This window comes from Bacillus rossius, chromosome 1 (genome assembly GCF_032445375.1).
Source record: "Bacillus rossius redtenbacheri isolate Brsri chromosome 1, Brsri_v3, whole genome shotgun sequence".
In the NCBI taxonomy this organism is placed as follows: domain Eukaryota; kingdom Metazoa; phylum Arthropoda; class Insecta; order Phasmatodea; family Bacillidae; genus Bacillus; species Bacillus rossius.
In genome coordinates, this window is record NC_086330.1 from 121,872,818 (window position 1) to 121,899,975 (window position 27,158).

Below are 27,158 nucleotides of genomic sequence, written 5' to 3' on the forward strand. Positions count from 1 at the left end.
TTTTTTTTTGTCTTGTTATATTGTACTTTTAACTCATGTTTGGCAGTAAAAAAAAATTAAATTCAAATTTAGTTAAAGTTGCGAAAAACTTACCTCAGATGGGACTGAATTTCTATTTCTCTCTGGAGTTGATGTTCCACATTTGCTTTCTGTATGTGTGATTTGAATATCACTTTCAAAGCAACAACAAACTTGGAACTTTTCTCTCTCGCTAGATACACATTACCGAATTTACCCTTGCCGAGTGGTCTACCTATCTCAAAGTCCATCAAGCTCCACCTAAAAACAACAAACAAGAGTTATTTCAAGCACTGTATATTGTAATAACCAAAAGCATACAACTACATACTAGTTGATTAGCTTACATAGATTTGGCAGCTGTAGCAGATCCATTTGTATCACCACTGAAGTTTTTGCGAGGCACTATGCATTCGGACGTAAGAGGCTTCAGAACATCTGAGCTTTGCATCTCTATGCTTTTGGCAGTTTCAGTACATGTTTTAGTCGCAACAGTCGCTGCAGAAACTGGGTCTGTTGGTGGTTTGATGTGTGCAGTCTCGCTACCAGAACATGGCTGAACAGATACGCCTGTGGTCGAGGAAACATGATCCAAGACTCTGGAAACAGCATCGCCACTCACCAGAACCACGCTTGAAGCATGCTTGTCAGAACCACTGGTGGTCGGTCGGCTCCTCATCGGCACGCTCTTCCTCTGAGCACTGCTAGCCTGAGAGACTTTAGGACCTCCACAGTTGCTGGTTGGTGCCACCCTCGACGGCACAGCCCTGGTGCCAGGGGGCAAAGTCCTCACAGCACTGCTAGTGGGCACATTAACTGCAGTCTTGCAGTTATTTACAATGGGTTCCACAGACTGCAACACAGGTCTGACCCCATCTGCCGGCTCCACGTTCTTCACGTGGCCAACAGACGTGAGAATGTGCTGTTGTTTCTTGTGCATCAGATGCAGTTGCGATGCTTGGGAGACGCATCTAGTACCAGAGATCAACCTGGTAATCAGTACATTAAAAATAGTTAGCACACACAGGATGGCTTAGGCAGACTTATAAATGTAACAATTCACAAATATTTCAAACTGACATGTGATCTTTTCTGCAAGGAAATGACATTGTTTATGCCATTCCTCAAGCTTGATGTGTCATGTCACTAGACCATTGTGTTGACCACAGCTTGTGAGCAAGTGGCTGTTCAAACTGCGTTTTTATGTATTTGCGTTAGTATTTATGTTATAATGATATTTTAATTAAATAATGTTTCTGCTTGATTAATAACTTTTAGATGGTACCGTCAAACCTATATTTACATAATTTGTAATTTTTTATTTTCACTATTTAGTTGTACATGTTTAATAATCAGGGTTGTGTTTATTTTAAAGTAATTTTGCCATTACTAGTGTTTTATACTTATAATTATTAATGTGTTCAATATTGTCGTGTAATTTAATGAATAGCATACCTACAAAAACTAACACCGCCGCACATCCTGCTACCAAATGCCGGTGTGTCTGCTGCACTTTCTGCATCGCTACAAGTTGAGCGTAGCATGATACAGTCTCTCCCAACTAAACCAGATACACACCTTCAGGACATTTTAATGGTTATAGAGTATTTGTATTAGTGTAGTGCGCCTTGAAATAAAAGTACAATGGTGACTTACTTTACGCATTTTCACCTTACTAAGCGGAAGAGTTGGTACAACATGCGAGATGCGTATGGGATTCCTTGAAAGCCCACTTTTGTATTAATCACATGTAAACAGAGACCCCTATGCAAGAGACATCTTGTCCAACTACATTATATACAGACAGTCTATTTAGTTGTATAAGAGGGTTTTGTTTATTATTAAGTAATTTTTATCAATGTTTGTGTTTTATAAATGACAAATATCTTTCATGTGTGTTGTGCTTCACATTAAAAAAAAACACAGAAACATAAATCCTACCAACAAGATAGATCACAGAACTAATGATATTAAACTACTTATTTAGAGCAAATAGATGGTTCATGAAAATCTACTCCTATTACACAGAGAAATTTTTTTTTTGTTGTCTGTTGCATGAGATTTTTCAAATGATTCTATGTATTTAGGTACTGCTGAATCCAAATATGAAATCGGTTTTCTTGTGCATGCTATAGATTTCATGCAATACAATTTTTTTTTTTTTTTTTTTTTTTTTACAGATTTATAATCTTACCTTTAAGTTAGAGGACTACTACTCGTATATTTAACATAAATACAAGGTAATTAATGGTTTACAAATATTATTATAATTATATTTGTATAAAATTTAAAGTAATGAAAAATTAATAATTTTATTATCTTAAATATTAACATATATCACTATGATGTTCTTTTCAGACTGGATAATGGCCTCCTCAAGTCGGCATAAATGTTTAAATAGTCCTAATGCCTTCTGTTACATATGTGGCTGTTACACACTTAAACGTCAAAGACACAATATTTCATCATTTGTCAGACGTGTGTACGCAAAATATTTTAAGGTTCCACTAGGCGATCAAGACAAAAAATGGGCTCCGCATATTGTGTGTCATAACTGTGAATAAACGCTTCGTGACTGGACGAAAGGCATGTCTTTTGGTGTTCCCATGGTTTGGCGAGAACCAAATGACCACATTAGCGATTGCTATTTTTGCCTGACCAATACTAAGGGTGTCTGCAAGAAAAACAGGCATGGTATTTTATATCCCAGTATTCCGTCAGCAATACGACCTGTCCCACACTCTCACACACTCCCGGTTCCGGTTTTCAATGGTTTTGTTTCTTTTGAGGACGAAGAAAGCGAAAGTGATCAAGAGGCTTTTGATCAGATGTATGACAAAATGGTTGCAGAATCTGATGGATCTTCTTCTGACTCCAGACAGTCATTAACCCCCGATCAGTTTAGTCAATCTGAATTGAACAACTTAGTGCGTGATCTGGACCTCTCTAAGAAAGCAGCTGAGTTATTAGCTTCCAGGCTACAAGAGAAGGATCTACTTCAACGCTCAGCTAAAGTTTCTTATTTCAGAAAGCAGGAACAAATTTTTGTCAAATTCTTTTCTGAAGACAGGCACTTTGTGTACTGCCATGATATCAAAGGTCTTCTTAGTCTGTTAGGTTTTACCTCTTATAGTTCAACAGAAAGGCACCTCTTTCTTGATAGCTCTAAGCGCAGTCTGAAATGTGTTATATTGCACAATGGGAATATTTATGGAGCAGTTTCAATTGGTCATTCAGTTCATGTGCGAGAAGAATACAATGATGTTAAATCAATGATCAGCTTACTTAATTACCATGACCATAACTGGATCATTTGTGTGGATCTTAAAATGGTGAACTTCCTCCTTGGACAACAGAAAGGGTTCACAAAATATCCTTGCTACCTTTGCATGTGGGATAGCCGTGCTCAAGAGAAACAATGGAAACAAAAGGAGTGGCCCCTACGTAAAACTCTGGAAGTAGGTATGCCAAATATTGTAAATGAACCTATTGTTAGCCAAGACAGAAACGTCTTCCCCCCGCTTCACATCAAGCTTGGGTTGATGAAGCAATTCATAAAGGCATTGCATACTGAAAGTGATTGTTTCAAACACATTGTTTCTGCTTTCCCTTGTCTGTCATACGAGAAAATAAAAGCAGGTGTGTTTGATGGACCTCAAATTAGGGCCCTTGAGCGTGACGAGGAATTTGTCATGAAGATGGATGAAAAGGAGAGAGCAGCATGGGTGTCTTTTGTAGAAGTTATGAAAAACTTCCTTGGTAACAAAAAAGCAGAAAACTATGAAGTTTTGGTTCAAAGGATGTTAATTGCATTTTGAGATCTTGGTTGCAACATGAGCATTAAGATGCACTTCCTGAATCAATTCCCTGAAAACCTTGGGTCTGTTAGCAATGAGCAGGGAGAACGTTTCCATAAAGACCTGAAGACGATGGAACAGCGTTACCAAGGGCGATGGGACAGGAATATGATGGCTGACTACTGCTGGAGTATCAAACGAGATTGTCCCAAGCAAATTCACAAACGCAAAAGCTACAAGCGCAAATTATTGCCCGATTAGAACCTGACAGTCCTTTATGCGATATTTATGCTTAAAATAAGAGCATTTAAGTTTTTTCATTCCAAAACTGTATGCATGTGTTTATGCAATTGCATGTTTTTGTTTGTAAATGTAAAAATAAATCACTATGATGGTGTTACAAGATAATAAGAAACAATTATAGGTTTAAAATAACATTTTACATTATGTAAAAAAAATTTAAAAGCTGTTTGTAAAAAAACCATATGCAATTGCATGTTTTTGTGTAAATGTACCAAATTAATCACTATGATGGTGTTCCAAGATAATAACAAACATTTGTAGGTTTTAATGAAAGATAAAAATTTTGAACATTTTACATTATGTAAAAAAAATTAAAAAACTGTTTGTAAAAAACAGTGTACAACTGCGTGTTTTTTATGTGCAAATGTACAAAATAAATCACTATGATGGTGTTCCAAGATAATAGCAAACATTTGCAGGTTTAAATAGAAGTGAAATATTTTGAACATTTTACATTATGTGAAAATTTTTTTAAAACCTGTTTGTAAAAAAACTGTAGCTTACAGAGAAAAACTAACTTCAGATATGAAATCAGCACTCCCAAATTAGTAAAAAACAATGGTTTCTACCAATCAACAAAAATTTTGTTTCCCTGTGTTATCAAAGTAATTACCGAAGTAACAGCAGTCTAGTAAATTATTTTACCTTTAAAAAATTAGGAATAAGTTCTAAAATAAACAGAATATTTTTTTTCCCTCTATGAGTAGGGATAATATTATATGGTGAATTGAGATAAAACTGAAATAACACCACAAAACATGTCAATACAACATATAACATTGAAAAGCACCGAAATAAAAATAAAAACATGAAATCAATATGAAATTTGATAAAACTCATATTACAAAAATGTTATCTATTATTATTTTAAATGCATTGAATATAATTTATTTAGCTTTATTTTTGTACCAAAATGCACAAAAATATGCTGATTTATTCATATTTTCTAAGTAGTTCTGTTCTAGACATGCTTATTACTAATGATTTTATTGTATTTGGACTGATGTAAATGTTGTATCAGTTATGTATGTGTTGGAGAGAGACAAGTTCGTTGGGTGTGAGAAAAAGGTAGTGTTGCCATGTGACAGGATTGGCTGGTATTTTTATATGTATTTTTGTGATTGGTTAGCGGTTATCTTTCTCAAGGAAGGGCAGCAATGTTAGTCAGCGTCTGTTCAAGTTACTCCAAAAGGTCACTGTCGGGCAGAGGCTCAAAAGAGGTACTGAGAGGTCTCTCAAATAAAATTATATGAAGTAAAGGCAGAGAATTTAATGGCTAAGGTCTGGACTGCATTGAGTAAATAATCTGCCTTCTTACTTTTTTGGAACTTTTTACTAGAAATTTTTTCCATAGTCGTAGGTAGCAATCTACAACGATGATAGCTTAACACAGTCATCTTACCAAGGACTGAGTCCTTCAGTGTGTATAGCAAGTAGTAAGCAACAACTGGATTTCCTTACGAATAGCTTGAAATTTTTCAACTTTCATTACCAAACAAACAATAAATTTGTGTATTGAGCCAGTGAAGTTGTTTTGTGCAATGAGTTTTGCATTTTCATCATGCATGTTTTTCATGGTCGGAAAATGGCAGCCATTGTGGATTTTCTTTAAGGAGAAATAAGAAGCAGTTAAAATCAATTAGGTTTCCATGAGACTTTATTTTCATCATAAAATTAGAGCAACAATTTAACTAAATTTGAAAAGTAAATTAATTATTCTTCAAGTGTTTATGCATGTAGTCAGACCATGTAGAGCTAGCTCAAGATCTGAACTGTTACCAAACTTCCTGATTTTAAGCAATTTTAGTGTGTATTAGAACATAATTGGAATCAAGTGAGCAATACAAAAGTGAAATAACACCTCTCATGATAGTAACTGAAAAGTATATTTTACAACTCAAAAATTTGCACAAATGTAGTATCCTGTTTGATTTCACTTAATTAGCAGTCAAGAAGTGAGTGTAGCAGATCACTACATTGGTCCTGGCAAGCCATAAATGGCCTGTGGGCCATGAGTTTGTCACACACAACTGCTCTAAAGCTAATGGTCGCTAACCTATCTAAACAGAATCCATGATATTTTAAAATTTATTACACAAAACTTTTAATTTCAAATTTTAAGAAAATCAATCCATGCTTGGGAAATGTAGGCACAGACTCATACAGTAGACAAAGAAAAAGGATATAATGAAATCACATAAATTTACCCTCAATAATAATTCAAGCTAAAAATTGTCTGTTGGCTACAGTTAACATTTTTCAACGTAAGCAAAAGAGAGATATAGGTGTTGACGACAGCTGTCGTGTCTATCCTGGTCCCTAGGCCCGCTGTTGCCCATAGCCTTCTGGTCCGGGCATGAGTGTAAAAAAGTGTTGAGTGGTGCTTCGAGTGGTGAGCACACCCGAGCGCGGCGGCTGGTGTGATAAATGACAGTGCAATCTGACCCGGACCGCGTACTGTCTCCCACGCATATCGTGCGTCGCCCTCCCCTGCTTCCCGCTCGCCGTGCGCCGGTGCGTGGGAGTCAATCGTAGCTCGCCTCTCATCCGCGACGGACGCGTCTGAGTGCTGCTCCGCGCTTAACCACTAGCGACTCGTGAGTGGTTCGCCATTTAGCAGCCAGTGCCTTAACGACATAGACAGAACTACGGACATACATAGACCAAACTAAATGGCGTCTCGAGCAGCCGACAGCTCGAGGGGTCGCTGTTGTCCTGGCCCCCTGTTGTAAGCCACAAGGTGAGAACCCGTTCACTCTCTGAGTTTTAGGCTGGCCGGCGCTCTTGTCACGACAGGGAATCACTCGCAACAGGGGTCAGAGAACCAGGTGTCGTCAGTGTATATGATCAAACCAATAAATATTGTCGTATTTATGGAAACCATAAATCTCAAAACTAAACAAATGATCAAAATCCTGGGAAGAAAATGACAAGCATTATTTTGAAATATATGTCTGGCCCCAACAACGGACAGTTTATCGTGCTGGAAGTGTTGAGAGCTGCTGTATGATTACAGATGGAAAATCTCATAATGTTCCAGGGTTACCATAATATTTCAGCTCTGCACTGTCCATTACTGTATTACACTCAGCAAAATTGCAATATATAATGTTTTGATTTCTTTATAGATTACTGGTCATTTAGAAGGCAGACAAGAAAAGGAAACTCCTTTCATTTCAAGATGAAAGGTCTGGCTTTGGAGGTGGGAAGATAAGTCCATCCAATCTTCTTTTTAAACAGCTTTTCTCCCAAAGAATCTTTGGCTCAAGTTCTATCATTACCAGGGTTAATAGTACACTAATTTAACATCAAGATGGCAGCACCCATTGGGTCACCCTTGTAGGCACATAATTAGAAAGTAAAGTTTGCCAACTGCAAAATTGCCTCTTTGATAGTTTACTCAACTCACTCCAATATTATATTCAAAAGTAATTTTTGCAGCAAGGAAAGTAGGTAATACAGAAGTATTGAGCCCTAAAAAAAAGAAATGTATTATAAAAAAATTACAGCCTGCAAAGCCTGTAAACAAAGAAGGTAAGTTTGGGTAGTAAATATGCCAAATTAGGCTACATAAAATATGATTAAAATACCCAGACCAGACACAATGATAGGTAATCAAATGTGTAGAGACCTGGAAATTTTGCCGATACAAGATAAAACTCAAGTACTTGTGTGTTACTGCGACGTCTTCAAATGGAAAGTTGATCCAACATGCCTCAAGATAGCCTAATCCAGTTACAAACCAGAAGTAACTGCTCTGCCGAATCACGTTCAGGCCATTCAGATTAAAAAATGTCTTCTCTCAAGCAGAACAGCCACTGAACAAATGACTAAGGCTTAAGACACCACGGCAGCACAGGTCACTGAACCCACAAAATTTAAATGTCTTTACAAATTTAAAAAATTTTGTAACAACTAGAAACAAGATGAAATTCCTAATAAGCTGTTAAAAAATAGCACTTTTTTATGTCCATGTATATATACATACATTTTGCTGCATTCTTGAGTTGCTGACTGTGGTTTCTTAATGGGGTGGCCTCTTCCCATCAGAGCAGAACTAACACCCATTTTAACAGCCTGTGTTCGCACTTTATTCTCTTTTCCGTCCATAGTTTCTACAAAAACACAAAAGGTCATCCGCAAATACATTTTTTCAACTGAAAATCTATTACCAATATATAATTGTCTAGGGTTACTTAAAAAATCAAACAAGCATATTTACCAAGCAAATTTCCTTTCTTTTCTCACAGAAAACTCTATATTATAACACACTGCACCATATCAACAAACTAGTGAATTTCTTTAAATGTACAGAAAATGAAACAAATCTCTTTCATAAATAATCTTGAAAGCTACATCTCCAAGACCTTATAGTACAGAGTACCTCAAAGCAAAAATTAGTGCCAAAGTATATGTTTAGAACAAAAGTGACAATCCTTCAGGTTTGCCCTTCATGTAATCATCGACACACAATTACAAGAAGTGCTTTGCTGGGTCTTGGTTTAACAGAACGGCATATGACATTTAAGTTAATTTTTTGATAATTAATTTAGGGCCAAAAAAAATTTGTTTTGAAAACCTGTGCAAAAGAGAGGTAATACTGCATATTCCAGCATTAACTGTACAGTGATGAGGCTACTGAGGTTTTTGCAAACAATGGCAGTAAAAAATTATTCATGAATAATCTGACAACAGTAGTAATTTTCTTTGTTCACAAAGATTGTTTAAAGGGTAGGAAAAATTAAGTTCTTGTGAAATCTACTGTTTTCCACAAATCGAAGTCCAATGCATTAAGAAACTAATTCTTTCCCCATCATTGCAAAACCTGCTTTAAAATTAGCATTAGAATGTGGAAAAATTCTGTTCTAAATATCAGGATAATGACAGAAACACCAGAGTAATATTTCAGTAAAGGCTCATTACACTAGACACCTATATTACACAATATCTATCTGACACTATTATTACCAGCGTAAATGTTATGTATTGAGACTGATGGGTTTGAGTAAAGTATTTAAGTAGATTAAGTTGGTAGCTAGGGTGTGTATATGTGGCAACATGGTGAATGACTTGTGTGTTGTGTACATCCGGGCTGCACAGAAAATGGATGCAGTGTGAGTCACCACGATAAATGGAAATGAAGACAATCTTGAGCATGGTTAAGGTAGAACACAACATTGGCATGGAGGATAAATAATTTGGAACAAACAGAAACGCAAACATGGCGGGTTTTATTGGTTCGGTGGGTGAGTTTGTGCACGAACGAGAGTCGTGGAAATCATACCGTGAAAGGCTTGAAATTTATTTGTCGCGAATAAAATTACAGATAATGAGACATAACTGGCAGCGTTTTTTACAGTGTGCGATGCGGAATTGTACAATCTGGTTACATCTGTTTTGTCTCCATAATCCACGGATGCTGTGTCGCTGGGAGATGTGCTTACGAAGCCCAGCGAAATAGTGGAAACTTTCAAGTTTCTCCGCAGAGATCAACAAGGAGAGATTATCACCGTTTATGTGGCAGAGCTGAGGCGGTTGAGCACACGCTGTAATTTTCCCAACTTGGAACAAATTTTGCAGGATTGGCTCGTGTGTGGAGTGAGGGACTGAGTGGTTCAACATGTTCTACTAGCTAAAGACAAGCTCACATTTAAAGATGCAGTGTAAATTGCAATGGCAGCAGAAGCGACTGGGAAAAACATGGCAAACTTGAGAAGTGCTACGACTGAGCATCGGGGTGAAGAGATAAATAGAATTTACACAGGACAAAGCCATGACTCTAAGGAATAACCCACAGGAACTAGAAGAAAGCAAATTGAGAAATTAGCCACTAAAACGGACACAGAGGCTGTTATTACCCAGCATTGTTGGCAATGCAACGGAAACCACTTGGCAGATAAGTACTACCATGTCAGGACAGTTTGCCAATTTTGTAAGAACCGGGAGCATATTGTGCATGGGTGCATCACGAAAAAGAAATGTCAACCTGCTACGGACGCAACAGGGAAAGATCAGCCCCGCAGAAAATTCCGTGAAGTGCAGCATTTGCAAACGGACACACCAGCAGACAATGTTGCATATCCTTTAAATAATATACAGGAAACAAATCGGTTGAAGCTTTTGTGTATGGAAGAGTACCTAGACGGAAGACCTCTTACCATGGAAATCGATACTGGGGCAGGTAACTCCATCATCAGTTGGCAGACGTTTAAATCTCTGTGGCCTCATGAGCCTCCCTTAAAAAAGGTAAGGATTATGTTACGTACTTGGTCTCAAGAGCACTTAGAAGTATAGGACGTGAAGGAGGTAGAAGTGGAAACAAAAGATGGGAAGATGGTATCGTTTGAGCTATTAGTGGTGTAAGGAAATATGCCCAGCTTGATGGGTCGTGATTGGTTAGAGCAGCTAGGAATTGAACTTGTACGGCTGCACCAACTTCAAGATGTACATTTCAATAGGTTAATGACCCAGCACCCTTATATATTTCAGACAGAGAAGTTGGGGAGATATATGGGACCAGAGGTGTCCATCACCATTCATCCAGGAAGCAGTCCAATTTTTCGGAAGTGTAGACCTGTATCTTTTGCACTGAGGGAAAGGGTAAGTGCATAAATAAACCGTCTAGTGCAGCAAAGTGTATTTTAACCAGTGTATTTCTCAAGGTGGGCTACACCAGTGGTGCCAATCATCAAAAGTGATGGTTCGGTCAGGTTGTGTGGCGATTACAAGAGCACACTAAACAGTGTGTCAGCAACATCCATTGCCCACACTCACAGAGGCTTTTGCTATGCTTCAAGGCGGTCAAGTTTATACAAAACTTCACTTGGAGGAAGCCTACCTGCAGGTCACAGTTGATGATGCTACAGCAGAGCTGCTCACAGTCAACACAATGAAGGGACTCTTCAAGGTAAGAAGACTACCTTTCGGAGTTAGTAGCGGGCCAGCTATTTTCCAACGCCTGATGGTCACACTGCTCGCAGGAGTGCCAGGAATGTAGTTTTGTTGGATGACATTTTAATAACGGGTAGTGATGCACAGGAACATTGGGACCATATCCACGAGGTCCTGGTGCGATTATAAAAGACAGGGCTCAAACTAAAAAAGTCTAAGTGTGTTTTTGCAGTTGTCTCTGTGCAATTTCTGGGACATAAAGTTGATGGGAGGGGCATTCACCCATTGAAGAGTAAAGTTGAAGTGCAACAGAGCCAAGAAATAAGAAAGATATACAGGCATTCCTTGGGCTTTTAAATTTCTATGAAAGATACTTAAAGAACAGATCTGAAGTATTGGAACCATTGTATCGACTACTTGATAAAGGGACTCCATGGCAGTGGACGAAAAGACACAGCTATGCCTTTGAGAGAGCAAAGCAACTGTTGCAGTCAGATCAGGTCCTTACTCACTATGATCTTGGCAAGCCTTTGATCCTTACTTGTGATGCGTCAAGAGTACGGGGTTGGAGCAGTTCTAGCTCATGAGCTAGGGAATGGGGTAGAGGCTCCTGTGGCATTTGGTTCCAGAACATTGCAACAGTGTGAGCGCAACTACTCTCAATTGGATAAGGAAGCTCTCGCAGTGATCTTTATTATCTTTTGGGTAGACATTTTAAAATTGTAACAGACCACAAGCCCCTCCTAAGACTAATGCATCCTGCGAAACTTATTCCAGATACACTTTCTCCTCGATTACTACGTTGGAGTCTGATGCTGGCCATGCATGATTATGAACTAGAATATAGGGCCGGATCAGAAATTAGTCATGCTCATGCTCTTAGCAGGTTGCCCCTGCTCAGTCAGGAATTTACAGTCCCAGCACCATGTGATGTACTAATGCTTGAAGATTTGCCGGAGCCACTTTTTGACCCCTTCAGAGTGGCTGCAGAAACAAAACAAGATTCTGTGTTAGCTCAGGTGATGAAATATGTACAGAATGGATGGCCAACCGGCATTAAGATGGAGACTTGCAACCTTATTATGCTAGGCAAGATGAGCTGTCTGTGTTTGATATGGAGACCTAGGGTAATTATTCCAACCCCCTTATGATCAGTGATGATAAAGATGCTCCATGCAAACTATAATGGCATGGTCCACATGAAAGCAGTTGCCAAAAGCTATTTTTGGTGGCCCAAGCTAAATGCAAGAATTGAGGAAGTAGTAAGGGAATGTGTTGTCAAAGTTGTCACAACAATCCCCCCCAAGTTGAAGATGGTATCATGGCCAGCCCCAGAGAAGCTATGGTCACGACTGCATATTGACTTTCCTGGACCATTCCAGAAAATTATCTTTTTAGTTGTTGTAGATGCATTGTCAAAGAGGTCAGAAGTTAGGTGGGTAAATAGTATGTCGGCTGCGACAATTGTACACGAATTACGGGACATGTTTAGTTGCCATGGCTTGCCCGATGTGGTAGTAGCACACAATGGGACATCCTTCAGATCACAAGAAGTACCAACATTTATAAAGAGAAATGGTATCTGGATGGTATTTTTACCACCATATCATCCTTCAAGCAACGGAAAGGCTGAACGTACAGTACAAACGGTGAAGCAGAAACTGAGGAAGCTAGCCCAAAGTGATTGGAGAGTACGCTTGGCACATATGTTGTTGTTGTACTTACGCACAACCTCTTGTTTGGAAAACCTTAAGACTCCTGCAGAAATGCTGATGAATCGGCACCTGGAGACCATTTTGATTCAAATGCATCCGAGTGCACAAGAAGACAATCAGGACATTGCACGAGCTCCAGCAACCAACAGCTACCAAGCTCGCCAGTTTGTTTCTGGTGACGCAGTCTGGCTTCGTAACTATTTGCATGAGCCAAAGTGGGTAGCAGGCTGCGTGATTGCAAGTGAAGGGAATTTGATATACAGAGTGCAGGACGAGCAAGGTCATGAACATTGGCGTAACGACCAACTACAGCATCGTCTGGGTCAGAAAACAAGGGGAACCGTGAAATTGAGTTCACAAGAGATGAGACAGTGTGACTCAGGGTGCCAACCACTGTCACAGAAGACGGTGACATCTATGTTAGGACATGACCACCCCAGAGCCCAATTAACTTCTGGTGTGCCATCACAGAGGGATGCAGAGGCAGTGAGGGACGCGTCTACGATAGCGGCAAACCAGCAAGCAAGGGCAGCAAGGACTCCAAGTTCCAGAGACTCTTCAACATTCCGGGGACTTGATTACCCTGAAGAACATTGTGAACGAGTCTACGATCGCTGCAAACCAGCAAGACTCCAAGTTCCGACATTTTTTCCCTGAAAAATATTCTGCCCCTCAACAATGCGGTGTAATGGTCACCACGATAAATGGAAATGAAGACAATCTTGAGCATGGTTAGGTGTATAACACAACAGAAAACATGACTGACATTAAATATTGTATACATATGTGAGTATCGCAATACATATTGCACTACTTTCTTGTCTCAAGTGTAAATGCTGACCAACCTGAGACCTATTGTCCAAGGAAAAACTTGAACTCCTGCAATAAGTGTCTGACATTTATTCCACTATATCAGATACTTATTGCATGCAATTTGGTGTCAAGTGTAAACACATATTGAAGTCAATACTTGCTTCAGTTCAAGGGCTATCAACATTTTAGGTGTCAGGTAATTTGTGAGAATTTTTTGTGAGTGCAATGAGAAGTAACAGATGGCCAAGGAGTGATGTAAAGGATTATGAAGCGAGGCCAATTTTATGGATGTTCATGATACCGAATAAAGGGACAGTTGCAAGAAGCATGATGCTTTGAAAGAAATAAGCAGAGAAATATGACACCACTGCAAAAAAAAAAAATTATTCAAGACAACTCACAATCTGTCAAATTAGTTCAAAAACAAAAATAAAAGTCAGGACAAGAAAATAGAAATAATTGTATTTCCAAAAGGCACAATTGTATACTTGAAAACTTTTTTTTCTTCATTATCTATAAACTTTACCCAGTAAAATTATTCATGTAACCTGAATGTAATGAAAATAAATACAAGATTGAATATACAGTACTTATAAAAATAAATACCAACTTTTTTTACACTCAAATTTATGATCATAATTTTTAATTTATCCTAACTGAATAATATACGTAATACACTCAAAGGTTGTTTTAGTATTATTTACTTATTTTGTATTTTACCCTATTTTCTTACATTTTATTAATTCGCTATTTTATCTCGTAGCTTTGTTTCTGCATCTGACACTTGTACAAGTGTCCAGTATAAACAAGTTAATAACAACCCGCTGAAAAGTAAGTCATCAAGACAATAAGGTGTGACGAGATAAGAATAAAACACTGAAGGAACAAACGTGAAGGCAAAAAAAGGATCCAGAGAAACCCACCAGTCCATGACAATGTCTGCCACGTTTTCCACTTACAAGAATTTGGGTTTGACCAGGCGTGGCTCTTGGGTTGGGCAAGCTGGGCTACTGCCCAAGGCTCCACAACTATATGAGCCCCACACCAACACTTTTATTACTGATAACACGTGTATCAAAGTTACTTCAAATAATTTAGAAAAACCATTTTTGAGATTAAAGTTACAGATTGGCTTAAAAACCTTGTTTTAAAGTTTTTTTTTTTTTTTAATTTTTCAGGAGAATATTTCATACCACTTGATCCCCTAGTATATCCACTCTACAAAATATAAGATCCCCACAAAAGTAAATAGTCCAGGGCCCTGCAAAGTTTAGGGCCACCACTGGGTTTGACCATGCACAAAGTCAAACCCAGATCACCTTCCTTTATTTCATTTGTTACGTTTGCAATAGGGCTATCACAGTGGCAAGGATTCCTCCTCTTCTTACCCCCCCCCCCCCTTCTCCCCAATAAACATCTATTCACGTCCCTTACATCTTTCACTCTCCGCATACCTTCCTCCACTCCCTCCCTGTCCTCACTAGGAAGGCATGCCTCCCTCTTTCTGTTCGCCTCCATTCCCTCCGGAGCTTCACGTGATCTCTCCACCCTCTACACCCACCTCTGTGCAGCCTAGTACCCAGCTGCCCCCTGCTTATCCCTTTATCACCTTAAACAGCCTAATCAACCCCTGTGATGCTTCCCCCTCCAACTCCTTAATCATTTTAGATGAACTTTGTATTTCCCCCTCTTGCCATTCCCTTCTCCTCTACCGACACACTGCTCTATGCTGCACCTTCTCCAGCTCCATTAACTCAGTCACTAGGTAGAGATCCCCGATCACAGCCGCATACTTGATCATTGACTTGACCAACATGGAGTGTGCCGTTTCCCATACCCTCCTCCCCTTAGTCACCATCCTCTGAACTTGGTTTGCCCATCCCAGGTTATTCAGCAAGTTCCCCCCTGGTGCTTATACTCTTCTGCCTCCTCTACCTCCTGCCCAGCTATACACTTCCCTAGTTACCTTTCTCTTCCTCGTGAATATAACCACATCCAGGTATTCTCTGTCCATCTTTCTAGCCTGATCAGATCTCCTTGCTTGTTTATCCCGGTTATTCTTTCTTATCACGCCAAGCTTATCCCTTGATCCTGTTCATATATGATCCATGATCCAAATAAAATCTCTAATATCACAATAAAGAAATTTCATCATTTTTGTTCAACTTACGATCATAATTTATTGTTATATATCAAGTTTTTGTTCGGTCCAGGATCTTTTAACGTACTAAATTAAAACAGCAGGCATCATGTACCACAGGAACATGCCAATAGGATCAAATGATGAACTTGGATATGCGATACAGATTTTTTACCTGTATCCCTTCCCCACTATCGGTAATTATTCCATATCACATATTCAAGTTTAACCCTTGTTCCTAATGGCATGATGCTTAAGATATTGGTTTAGTGGTACATGATGTTTGCTGTTTTAATTCAGTAGTATGTTGAAAGATCCTTGACATAAAAAAACTCTAATATCAAACATCATTGTTATATTGAAAGTTTTTGTTATGTCTAGGATTATTTGATGTACAAAATTAAAACAGCAAGCATTATGAATCACAGGATCAATGTGTACAGGACAATGCCATCAGGATCAAGCGATGAACTTTGATACATGATACAGAACTTTTACCCCAATACCTCATACACCACGCAATCGTCTGCAAGCATTCTGTCTGGCCTTCATTCCATCTTTTATATCGTTCGTGTTAGAGGTGGGTTGCAGTATCAATCTGCTACTTTGTAACTGATACACACCTGTATCAATTACTGCAAACGAGTACACTATTCAATAATCAAGTACTTTAGTATCAGTTTAGAATTCACCTGGAACAACACCACGGCCAATGTGCGCAGAACCCGATTGCAGATGACGGTCACTTGGGCGGAGCTTGCGAAAGGGGAGGGAGCAGCACGATGAATAAGGGACAAAGAAGGGAAAGAATGTAGGGGAGGGGGAAGCCTAAGATGTACATCAAGTTCTGTCCCTGCCCGAACACGCCCGAATATTCACCTTCGGCCAACCTCGGGTTTATTTATATATATTTATATTTCTCTGTTTATTTTAATGTAGCCATACTAACCTAACTAACCGTCCATATTGTTTTAATGTAGCTAACCTAACCGACCACTTTTAATATTTGAATTCGGTAAATATGTAGTTGAGCGGTATTTGCGAAAAAAAATGTTAAAAGTCAGAAAATACCTTTATTAGATGCTCTTCAACTTCCTCTTTTCATTAAAAGTGGCGGAGATAAGAAATTCCAAATACTTTAGGAGATATCGCCGTTCTTATTTTGCATACAACACCTGTGTTTATCATTCGACCGTCGCTTTTTTTATTTTGCCGTGTGTTTGTGAATGCCTAATTAATGAAAATGGTCGATTAGGTCAGGTCAGTTACAATATAAATACTTTGAAACTAAGCGTACATTAGAAATAATATGAAATTATTTCAATGGTTCTTTAGTTTTAAAGTATTCATAATGTAACTGACCTGACCTAACAAACCGGGACAAAGGATGAACAGAAACAACTCACGTAAAATTTTTTAGTTACTTATTACTTGCGCAACAATAAAAAATAAGACTTTAAAATTATAAACGTTAAAAACTTGCTTAAGTTGGAGGCGGTAATTAAACACCGTTTTAAACAATAAATGAAGTAAATAATCATGTATTGGTTAATTTGAATTCTGGCCTATCACGAACAATCACGTGACATCATTATCCAATAAAAAAATAGATGCTCGTAACAAGAAACAATGGTGAAAGCCACATGAACGCACTGCTATAATTGTGATGAAATTTAAAAATTTGATATCTCCTAAAGTATTTGGAATTTCTTATCTCCGCCGCTTTTAATGAAAAGAGGAAGTTGAAGAGCATCTAATAAAGGTATTTTCGGATTTTGAACATTTTTTTTTCGCAAATACCGCTCAACTACATATGATGAAATTAAAAAATTCAATAGCTCCTAAAGTATTTGGAATTTATTACCTCCGCCGCTTTTATTGAAAAGAGGAAGTTAAAGAGCATAGAATTAAAGTATTTTCGGATTTTTAACATTTTTTTTTCGCAAATACCACCCAACTACATATTTACCTTGAATTCATTTTTCCTGTGCAAAAATAAAACAAATTTCGAGGTTGGCCGAAGGTGAATATTCGGGCGTGTTCGGGCAGGGACAGAACTTGATGTACATCTTAGGCTTCTCATTAAAGTACCCTCAGTGCGCAGTGCATGCTCCTTGCAAAGATTGAAGACTCCGATTACGAAAGGCATGGAAAGAGAACACCGATACCTTTTTTTGACTACGAAGAATTTAGAATGAGAAAACTGATACCTTTTTACGACTATGAAGAATGCAGAATGAGAAAACTGATACCTTTTTATGAAGAACGTGGAAAGAGAAAACTAATACCTTTTTACGCTGGTGATGAAGGCACGGAGGAAGTGTAACCTGTAAAGAGAATGCTGATACCTTGTTGCTTCCTGGGACAGCTACTGCTCTAGCTGATACAGAAATATCAGCTACTTGTAACTAGTACATTACTGTATCAGTAACAGGTTGGAACAGACACCGAAAATTGCTGTAACAACCCACCTCTAGTTCGTGTATCATGAAAAAACTGTGCCCCAACACATACCCCTACAGATCTCCTGACATCACTAACACTCTTCAGACCTTTCCTCTTCCATACTCACCCTCCATCTTCTAATGTAGGCCGATGAACTGACTATTCCACCACCCATACCTCCAAAGTATCACAATATCTTAGGAAATTAACATGCCCAACAGTATTTTTCTACAGGATTTAACGCTAATAAATTAGAAATGAAGTGTATGTTTATTTAAATTTATATGAATATGTTAATGTGAAATAAACACGCGAAAAAAAAATGTAATATTAACCTTTTCAATTGCAATACGAATGTTACAGTAAACAAAAATACGTATAAACACGCATATGCAACGGTTACCTGTTTTTTTTTTTTCTATAATAGGCACTCAATTTCTGTAGGAACAATCAACTTATACATTATTTAAAAACGTTTACAGGTGGATTGTCTACAGTTCACTACAGCTGATCCGTCCGTTACAAGAATGACAGTCCAAATAAAAAAATTGTTTCCTTCAGTTATAAGAATACTTTATACAAATGAAAATAAAAAAAATATTCATATTTTAAAGAACAACTAATTACTTTATCACAGAAACTTACATACACGTTCGTCATGCAAATCTGTAAAATTAAATATTTAAAATTAATTACGAAGCGCCAGCGGTTTCTTGATTTTTAAAGCACGTTCATTGGTTGTTCTGTATTTAACGTCAACCTTTTATTGTTTTCTAGAAAATGAATAATTTCCCAAACCCCGAATTTCATAGACAATGAAATTGTATAGACCAAGACCCAAAAACTATACAATCAATCTCAATGACCATGTACAATATTTATCATGTAACACATGTAAGGAAAAATTATCAGTAAAACTTATTTTTAAAGAAAAAATAAAAACAATAATACAAAACTAATTACTATTCAACTTGTGCAAACATTTGTCGCAGTCCCGTCTCCAAAAGAGGGGTGGAGAAGTGGTGGACGTCGCTTGGTCGCTTTACTGATGATTGGATGGTTGCTTGTCATGCCAGTTCTGTGTAAAGAGCAGCCTCAAATTCTGAGGTTGGAAAGAATCGTCCGGCCTAGTGGGATTGACTGAGGACCTCACCAACACGAAGAACTCTCCAGCGAAAACTTAGTGTACTTCTAGTTCATCCATGTGTTGGGGGCTCGTGGACCCGCACCTAAGCATACTTGACGCACACACATGTGTGTATGAAAAAGCAATAGGAGAGCAGGTGGATAAGTTGTAAACAAAAACTTGCAGGTCAGGGGCAATTTAATATAACACAGGACACTAAAAGTGCCACTACAAAACACATGCACAATAATGTTATGAATGCGAGATACAAGACCACAATGCGAGGTTCGGAGCTGGCTGGTGGCCCTGCATGGCCACTAATGTCAACCGTCGGGTCACGTGTAGTCCACTGATGTAAGGCATGCCACGCGCGCATGGCTGGATTGCAAGGATCGTCGCTACCCCTCTCAACCCTCCGCACCACGCGAAGCATCATGCCTTGGCTCTGTTATCTATCGCTGATCGACCTTGCGAATTCCGTGGCCACCGCGGGGAGTGGCGAGATTAAATATCGCATTTCTCGATGTTTCGGGCGTCGGGTCGGCCCTGGTTTATGTGACTCGTCAATGCCACTCTTGTCAGTTCTGGAAAGACGACCCAATAGTACTTCAGCCAGCCAATGTGTTGTGCAGTTGGACAGTTATCATGTTAAGGCGAGACATTGTGTATTTAAGTCACTACTGCTTGATTTTATAGATACAAGGTCAGAGGAGGATTTGCCGAATACGGGACAATCGGATATTGTGACGTCACCACATCATTTTCCACCAGACTTAGTCAGCCATGCTTTAACGCCACTATAGTAAGAAAGGATCTGTGTCGGCACGGACGGGACATCCCGTATTTCAGGATAGCAAAATTGCGCGCAACCGGGCTACGCTTTATTGGGATTGTCACGGACGGAACCACGGCAGCCCAATGTAAAGTGCCTGCCTTAATGTGCATAAAGGACCTGGGAACTTTATTTGGTTTTATTAATTCTGGAGATAAGATCTCTCGGCCTCGCAGCCCGAACCTCTGAGTAGCCGGCAATACCGAAGCAAATTTAGAACTAAACCACCAGCATACGACAAGTGGTGCCCAAACTAGTGTGGCCTAGCCAAAGTACGATTTCAAACTTTTTTCATATTGAAAAACTACTCATGCGGAACATCGAATAGTGGCAAAAGTCATAGTGCGCAGGACAACAGACATAGTATTTGCAGACATTGTGTGCGGGGCTAAACACGACGGGGAGAAAGTCGAGAGACGTGGGAGCAGCGGTACCAGAAATGGGCGCGACACAGCGGCGTGGGAGAGAGATAACTCGGAGCGACTCACGCAGGCATCGTTTTTCGCACCGCTTATCGCTGGCCGCGCGGGATCACGTAAAACGCGACGGTAAGAGATCGCCGACCAGCGTGCAATAACATCGCGGGAAAATAGGAGATAAGGCGGAGGTCAAATATGTCGGGCAAGATGAGAAACGAATAATGGGAGATAACTACGAGCAGTGTGAGTGGTGCGGATTACTGCAGATGGGCCAGATCGGCGCGGTAACGTGCACATGTCCTTGGGGCAGCACGATGAAGTTGGACAAAATGACATTGCAACACGAAAAAACTAACACGGACAGTAAGGAGAATGGTCACGGGCAGCAAAGGGCACTGTTAGACGCAGGTAGCCAAGGGGAATTGCGGCACGGAGCATACGGACACATGACTGAATGAGAACACAGACAATTACCGGTAGTCATGCGTGTAGTGGAGTTGCCGGAACTTGTACTGTGTTTCTCTGGGGAGGCATATGAGGACTCGTGTACATTTCTCCAAACTTGCAAGGACAGATTGAAGGATATATCGCGGGACAAATGGGTGTCAAAAGTGAGTGGGCAGTTAAGGGGACACGCACAGATATGGTGGGACGAGGTCGGGAGTTTTCTCGCAGAGTGGGACGAGTTCGAACGAACATTGCTTAGACGTTACGACGGACCAATGGCACGTTCAAGTTGCGAACGACAACTTTATTGTACGCTGCAGGCGGAAGGAGAAAGTGCAGAGACATTTATTCAAAGAAAAGTGAGCCTGTAACGATGTTTAGGCGCAAATGGACCGTTGAGTGCGGTGTTGCCAACGATATGCGAACAATTGCATCCGACCTTGAGGCCGTTTTTGCGCAGTGCTATCGGACTAGACTTGTGGGAGTTTGTGGAGCTCGCGCGCTGTGTGGAAGGGGACTTACATGTGATCAGGTGCGGGGATGCGTCGAAAGACAATGCGCAGAGAACTGGTGTCGCGGAACAGGAAAATCGGGAAGAGACCTGGGCAGTTGTCCCTTATGTGGTCCCACCCCCTCCGCGTCACTCACGGGCGATATCGGTGGCTATACAAGACCCGGCGACCCGTCAGGAAGAACACCGCGTCGACAGTCGCGCGACTGTAAGTCGACCATCTAGGTGCCGGTACTGTGCCGCGGAAGAATACCATTCGCATGCGGAATGCCCGACAAGAAACCATGTGTTGAAGAAAATGGCAGGCGAGGGACGCCAGCCAGGAAACTACCAGTAGGGAACAGTGATACAGTCAACCACTGTCAGTGGCGGATCCAGGATTTTGGTTTGGGAGGGGCTTGACTCAGCTGAGGCTAGGCTTTATCAAGGCAAACACTAAAACAATAGTGGACCCAGATGCTTTTGGAGGGGGCTTGAGCCCCTTAGCCCCCCCTCTGGATCCGCTACTGAACACTGTTCCCGGAGCTTCAGCTTGACTAAATTACGTGGGATGCTGCTGAAAACACCGGCACAGCGGCACGAGGAATGCGACCGGCAAAAGGACTATACCGGAGTGCGGGGAAGAGGTGCGCTTACTTTTAGGCCCCTGAAAGCTGTCACATCGACATCAGAGTGCCTGGACAACTCGGCGGAACCGGACGGGTGGAAGCAGCGGGAGATGTCTACATTGACACGGACCAATCAGCAAGGGGAGTCGCCGAGGGAGGACGTGGACACCACCACGAGATTCTCCGAGGAGGCGATGCCAGTCATCACACCCAGAGCTACCAGCACACAGAGGGTGCCAGTCGTCAACGCCGAACCACCGGCGAGCTGCCTGGTCAACCTTACGCCCCGGCTGTTCCTGGCAGACACAGGGCCGCTTCTCCACATCTCGGACAGCTGGGGGAGGACGCAGCCGAGCTCCTCCGGGTGCCAGTCCACCTGAACGGGTGCCCTGTTCGAGATCTGGTGGACACGGCGGCCAGCCACACCTTTGTTGCCACTCATCTGGACTGCTGTCAAGGCCCTGTTTCGTGAGTGTCATACGCTGGCCAGGTTGAAGCCGGAGGAGCCCCTGTACCTCCAGACTGATGCCAGCCAGGTGGGCATGGGGGCAGTGCTCTACCAGCTTGGGCCCAAGGGTGAGCGGCGGGTCCGGGAATATGCAAGCGCTAAGTTCAGGCCTGCTGCTCGCAAGTACAATGTCAACGAACAGGAGTGTCTGGCAGTGATGTGGGTGGTAGGCAGGTACCGTCACCGCTTAAAGGGAAGGTCGTTTATTCTCCGTACGGACAGCCAGTGTCTGAAATAGTTGAATTCAATGCCAGGGTGGAAGTCAAAATTCACCCGCTGGGCCATGATGCTTCAAAACTTCGATTTTGTAGTCGAACATGTGCCAGGGAAGGCAAATCAATTGGCAGACGAGTTGTCCAGACATCCTGATCCAGCCATGGTGTTCGAGGACGAAGGCAGCTGGGATGACTTGGTGCCAACCCAAGCGGGAGTCTCGTCCACGGTAGAGGGGCCATCACCCGCAGCCCTGTACCTGACAATGGAGGCCGGCCCTGACACTGACCCGGGCCATGTGAATACGCTCTCAGACTTGGTACAGGCAGTGCAGCAAGCGCAGCTGGAATGGAAGACGCTGCGACCTTGACGCTGATCGAAGAGTGCCGTGCTGGGGACCTACCTTTCAGGCGTTGCAGAGGCGGAGTACTGCAGGTCCAAGTCCCGGGGAACATGGGGTCCTGGATTATCTACATGTCGGAAGGGGTGTGGACGGCTGTCATGTCCTTCTTCCATGACCACTCTCCTGCAGGTCACCCGTATGCTAACCCTTGAACACTTTATTGTTTTGATGTATGTCTAGGCCCCACTTTGTGTTAGACAATTCAATTTGGTAGAGCTTTCTTTCTCTGTGTGAAACAATACTACTTATGTAACATTCAGTTGGCATGTGTTAGGAATATTAGGCCACAGTAAAGCTTCGGCCACACAGAAAGCTACGCCATGTTCGCTATGTTCGCGATGTTCGCTATGTCAGCTATATTTGCTGCGCGAGGTGGCCACACAGAATAGTGTAGTTTGCGATGTCGGCGAAGCGCATGCCGTGGGATTCGAGTGAGGATTACGACGAGGATGATATTCTGTTGGCTCTCACAGTATGAAAACGAAAAAAGAAATGGATTCATGAAGTGAATCTCAAAAGAAATGAATTTGGTGAATTTCATCATTTAATGAAGCATTTGCGTGCGGACGAGGCCAAATTTATTGAATACTTTAGAATAAATACAACTCAGTTTGATAGCATATTATTGCTAATCAAGAATAAAATTGAGAAGAAGAATTTAAATTACAGGAAAAGCATTAGAGCAGACATTTAATTTGATCATTAACTGAATAATTAATAAATTGCAATTACGCCTAACCTGGTTTATTAACCTGTTTGGAAATCAAATCCCAGGCATTATCACGCATGTCCTGCTTTCTATAATCTTATATTGATTTGTTCCATAAACATGGATATTTTCTTACTTCTTCAATAAAATTTTCCGTTGACATTATACTAATAATGTAAACACTGAAGTGTGTACCTACAGCACAATTCCGCGCGAAAACAGATGTTTTTGTTTATCTGCGCATGCGCGAAGTCAGCGACGTTTTAGAAAAATAGCTAAGAACCAAACACTTGGCGACATCGCCAACATAGTGCACATAGCGAACATAGCGAACACAGTTTTGTGTGGCCAGTGGCACCTGAGATGCAGCTGGCTATATTGTGATCGCGTAGCGAACATCGCGAACATAGCGAGCATAGCGCTCTGTGTGGCCGTAGCTTAAGGCTGTTCAAGTGGTCAAAAATCGTCCCCACTTCGGAATGACTTTAAACTGATACATCACTCACAATAGCATAAAAACTGATCACTGAACCCCCTAAGAGCGCTGTATAAGACTCAGGGTCGCGCCGCTGGGTATTCAGTCGAAAGGAAGGCTTCAAAGGGGAAGGTTGTGTCGCTCGGCTCCGTACAGCGGGTAGGGCGACGCGCGAAAGAAAATCGCCCCTGGCTCTCCTAGCGGAGGAATGGCTAACTGTTTGCAGCAGGTAGTCGCTCCGGCTTGTGGGCCATCCCAGGGGGCTGGGGGAGGAAGTGGCAGACAGCTCAGATCTCATTCCTCGCCGGGCGCGTTGGTAGGGGTGGGGGGAGGAAGTGGCAGACAGCTCAGATCTCACTCCTCGCCAGGTGCAGGGTGTCCGCTGTCGGGTTCGGCGCGTGACGTCAGCAAGGACCGCAGATTTATATTTGCCAGTTGCAAGGCTCGCAGACAGTGGCGTAACCAGGATTTGTGTATGGGGGGTGTTAAGAAGCCTGCCCCCCCCCCCCCCCCCCGTATTAAAGCGGGGGGTCCGGGGGTCCTCCCCCGGGAAAATTAGGATTTTAAGGTGTAAAATAGTGGTATTTTAGCTGTTTTCGGTACTTAAATTTAAATATTGTAATGGTAAATTTTTATTAATTTTTAATATGAAATTTGTTTGAGTGATGAATAAGAAATTCAATTAAATTTTTTGGAGCTAAGGAGGGTTTTGAACCCCTAACCACCCCCCCCCCCCCCCCCCCCACGGCTATGCCACTGCTCTCAGATAATGCCTTACTTTCACAGCAAATTATCTGTAGATTCTCTGATGCTTCATCTACATGTATAAAAATAACTTGAATACATTATTTGGCTAAATTTTTGTCTCTTCGCCAGATTTTTGAAGCAATGAATATCTTTATTAGTTATATTACTGAGAAAGTTTTACATTTTGTAGTGGTTACCATTTTGGGAATTCCGGAAAATTGTTATGTTATTTTTTGTTTCATGACCCTGACATCTCTTAAGCTTTGTCAACTCAAAAGTGTAAACATAATTTTTTTTTTCGTATGTAATATTATACTAATTACTTCCAGTCTGATACATAGAATCTAGTGAAGAAAAATCTCGATCAAATTCGTTAATAGGAGAATCGTACCAAGGGGTTAGAATTGATCGTACATCCTAAGAGTAGTACTTTTGCCTGCAAGGTTTTTTTTTATAACAACCACCGTCAGCGCAAGAGGTTGGAACAAATATGGTTTGAAAATCAAAAATATTAATTACTATAACAAAATCATTTAAAAGATTTTTAAACCTAAATATTTGACGCCGACCGCCAATGCTCCTCTATGTCGCATAGACCGCTATGCCTCATCAACGTCTCCTAGAAGCATGTGCACCGAACGCGCCCGTGCGCGCAGCTAAGTGTAGTGCGTGCGTCGAGGCGATCGCCGTGCAACGAGTGCTGCGCCGGCGGAAGGATCCGGCCGGGTGTGGCATATCCTTCCGCCGCACACAACAAATTATTTTGATTATGTTTTCCACAGGTTTTTATTAAACATTATTTTTCAGTAATTAATAATTAAGTCTTTGCTAAATCATGTTTCACTGTGCGATTTGTCCCGAACCTGGCCGGTTCAGTTTCCCGCGAAATTCACACGTTTCCGCGGGAGGGCTGGCGGGGGAGGGGGGTCGCGCGCGGCGACACCGCGAGTGTCCTTCGAGAGCTCAACCAGGCCGGCAGCCTGCGCGCAACGCGGAACCTTCAACCGTTGCATTCACCGACATGTAGTTTTCCATAGTGTAATTTCTTTTCAACCTTTTGTACAGTTCCGCGGTCGGCCTAAATTTACCATGAGGTACTTAACTTAATTCAATCAGTGCTCCGAGATGAGTGTTTTACGTCATACGTAAGTACTGTGGGGAGAGTATGTGTTTTTACGTCGGCGCTTCACGCCCAACCTAGCCTACAGGCTACTTAGTTTTGGCCCGCACGGGGCAGCCAGCAGGCGACACGTGCCATCCAACTTAATAACGATTCAGTCCCTGGGACACACCTAGACACCACGTAGAGTCGCCGGAGACACGGGCCTACGTGTTGCTAGCCCAGTTTATCAAGTGTAATGTGTTAGTGGAATAGTTGTTCGCCTAAGTGTAATTCGTCATGTCAGGGCTTATGTATCACCGTCGTACGGCAGTGCGCCACCAAACTTAATAACGATTCAGTCCCTGGGACACACCTAGTCACCACGTAGAGTCGCCGGAGACACGGGCCTACGTGTTGCTAGCCCAGTTTAACCAGAGCTAGGTATTAGTGTAGTGTATTGTGCTTCAAAATATCGTGTGCCATGTCAGTGTCTTTTGTAACTTTCGCGTCACGTATACGAGTCTGCCCCTCACGCGCATAAGAATCGTGAGCCGCCACTGAGGAAGTGAGCTGCGCGTGTGACTAGTCGCGTCGGGCAAACCGTTACGGCCAGAACGGGCAGCACCATGTATTGGGCTGTGCTGTATTAAATTCACCAACTATCTGAAGAGGTTTTGTGTTATTATTCAGGCGTCCCGAGTGGCCTCAACAGCTCGGGGGGCCCTACTGCGTTGACCCCTACCTCTAGCCACAAGGCCGAACCTTCCCTGAGAACACGAACCTAACAAAATCACGTCTATATAATCGGAGGTAGCGGGGACGGCGTCATATTATCTAAAAATTATGTCTGAAAATATTTCGATATGTTGTAGCCTTGCTGCTAAACATGATCCAAATTATTAAAATTGCTGTTATCTTTTTTTATCTTAACATCAA

General features: G+C 41.4%; 2 protein-coding genes across 4 annotated transcripts in view; one reads left to right on the top strand and one right to left on the bottom strand.

Moving 5' to 3' along the window:
- Positions 1-18,982, bottom strand: part of LOC134544043 (aurora kinase B-like) — a 37,206-nt gene extending 18,224 nt beyond the window's left edge. Inside the window, exons 1-4 of one of the 3 annotated variants that reach the window (XM_063388448.1) lie at positions 18,772-18,982; positions 8,107-8,233; positions 366-1,007; positions 94-279 (exon numbers count right to left, since the gene is read on the bottom strand). In XM_063388448.1, the coding sequence (XP_063244518.1) occupies positions 94-279; positions 366-1,007; positions 8,107-8,228 (950 nt within the window). In that variant the 5' untranslated portion in view covers positions 8,229-8,233; positions 18,772-18,982. Of the gene's footprint in view, positions 1-93; positions 280-365; positions 1,008-8,106; positions 8,234-18,525 lie in introns of all 3 variants that reach the window. The other 2 variants (XM_063388447.1, XM_063388446.1) reach the window with 2 other exon arrangements.
- LOC134529442 (uncharacterized) lies at positions 2,199-4,091 on the top strand. The gene is made up of 2 exons (XM_063363545.1): positions 2,199-2,258; positions 2,377-4,091. Exon 2 carries the CDS (start codon positions 2,607-2,609, stop codon positions 3,834-3,836), a length of 1,230 nt encoding a protein of 409 aa, XP_063219615.1. The 5' UTR covers positions 2,199-2,258; positions 2,377-2,606; the 3' UTR covers positions 3,837-4,091.
- Positions 18,983-27,158: the final 8,176 nt, after the last annotated feature.

Coding starts and splice junctions, on each gene's coding strand:
- LOC134529442 (XM_063363545.1), top strand. CDS start 2,607: ATGTCTTTTGGTGTTCCCATGGTTTGGCGAGAACCAAATGACCACATT.